This window comes from Lathyrus oleraceus, chromosome 5 (genome assembly GCF_024323335.1).
Source record: "Lathyrus oleraceus cultivar Zhongwan6 chromosome 5, CAAS_Psat_ZW6_1.0, whole genome shotgun sequence".
In the NCBI taxonomy this organism is placed as follows: domain Eukaryota; kingdom Viridiplantae; phylum Streptophyta; class Magnoliopsida; order Fabales; family Fabaceae; genus Lathyrus; species Lathyrus oleraceus.
In genome coordinates, this window is record NC_066583.1 from 179,074,451 (window position 1) to 179,076,388 (window position 1,938).

At 38.5% G+C, this 1,938-nt stretch overlaps 1 protein-coding gene across 1 annotated transcript; it reads left to right on the top strand.

The window, feature by feature from the left end:
- The first annotated feature begins 343 nt into the window (after positions 1–343).
- Positions 344–1,600, top strand: LOC127079566 (uncharacterized). The gene has a single exon (XM_051019951.1). It carries the CDS (start codon positions 344–346, stop codon positions 1,598–1,600), a length of 1,257 nt encoding a protein of 418 aa, XP_050875908.1.
- The last annotated feature ends 338 nt before the right edge of the window (positions 1,601–1,938 follow it).

Here is a 1,938-nt window from a genome sequence, read left to right on the forward strand (position 1 = left end):
TTATATATATATATATATAATATAATATATATATATATATATATAGTTAATTGAAATTAAATTCTGTTTTTACCCTTCCAAAAACTAACAGAGTTTATTTTTTGTAGAGTCACTTTAGTTGTACCTTTTATTCTCAATGTATAAATACACTTGCAATATTCCCAATTCAAAATTAATGCCAAAATCTATACTCATCCAATATTACTCTTTTCTCTAATTCTCTCTCAACTTCATCTTCCCCAATTTTCTTTTCTTCCACCATTGTCAAACCTTCAAGTTTGAGTTTTATGTTCTAACATTTGGCATCAAGAGCCTTGGTTATCGATCCTAATCCGCTGCAACAATGACAACCGTTTCCATTGATCGAATTCCCACCAATCTCCCGATTCTTGATTCGAATAACTATGATAAATGGGCAAAACAAATGAGAGTTTTGTTTGGTTATCAAGAGGTGCTTGAGATCATCGTCAATGGAGTTACACAATTAGGGGAAGAGGCTACCGACATTCAAAGAGCTACATACAAAGAAGAGAAGAAGAAGGATTACAAAGCCTTATTCTTGATTCATTCGAGTGTTGATAACGACAATTTCGAGAAGGTTGGCGATTGTAAATCGGCGAAGCAAGCATGGGAAATCTTGGAGAAAGCATATGCCGGTGCCGTCAAAGCGAAGGTTGTAAGGTTACAAACTTACAAGCGACAATTCGAGTTAAAACAAATGGAAGACAAAGAAACGATCAACGACTATATTACGCGTATTACCCGGTTAGTTAATCAAATCAAATCTTGTGGGGAAATGATTCTTGAGCAGAATGTTGTATCGAAAGTATTGCATTCGTTAACGCCGCGTTTCGACAACATAGTTGTGGCTATTGAAGAATCAAAGGATCTAGAAACTTTGAGCAAGGATGAATTGCAAAGTTCGTTAGAGGCACATGAACAAAGGATGGATGAGAGAGGCGCCGACAAAGCCAAAGCGGAGACTGCTTTGCAAGCGCGTTTCAATGAAAAGAATAAGAGGTCGAAAGGAAAATTTGCGGCGAGAGGTAAATCAAATTTTCAGAATTTTGGTTCAAACGATTCGAAAAATTCAAAGCATTCGACGAGTGAAAAGGGTGAAATTAGCTCCAAGGATAGTGGTCATAGCAATGGTTTCAAGAAGCGTGATGTGAGTAAGGTGCAATGCTACAAGTGCAGAAAGTTTGGACACTTTGCAAATTTGTGTCGTGGTAAATCGAATGAGAATCACAATAATGAAGCCAAGGTTGCTAGGGAAGAGGTAGATGATGAGGACACACTTATGGTAATGATCACGGAGGAGAGTTATGGCATTACGGATGTTCCGGTCAGCAGCTACAGTAGTGACAGTTTGCGGGACAGCAGCTGTACCGTTCCAGAAAATAGCGAGAAAATGCATTCGAATCGAAATGCGTTGGTTACCGTTTTTGATGGAGTCCAAGGGAGAGATGAGTGGTACTTGGATTCCAGTTGTTCAACACATATGATGGGTCAAAAAGATTGGTTTGTGCAAATCAATCAAGCGGCAAAAAGTAAAGTCAAATTTGCCGACGACACCACTTTAAGCGTCGAAAGGGTATGAGATGTTTTGATCGGAAAAAGGAATGGTGGACATTCAAGGATAAAAGATTTCTTGTATATACCGGGAATTAAGTGTAATCTTTTAAGCATTGGCCAATTACTTGAAAGAGGATACAAAATTCGGTTGGAGGACAAGATTTTACGCGTTTTGGATTCAAATGGTGTGTTGATTCTAAAAGCGCCGATGGCTGCCAATAGAACCTTTAAGGTTGAGTTAAAGGTTATGGAGCATCGTTGTCTAGCTACCGCGACAAGTAGAGATGAGTGGTTATGGCATTACCGTCTTGGTCACCTCAATTTTAGGGATCTAAGAAAGTTGCAACAAAGTGAAATGGTAAC

What these genes read in the sequence shown, in the direction of transcription:
- LOC127079566 (XM_051019951.1), top strand. Translation starts at nt 344, where the DNA reads ATGACAACCGTTTCCATTGATCGAATTCCCACCAATCTCCCGATTCTT.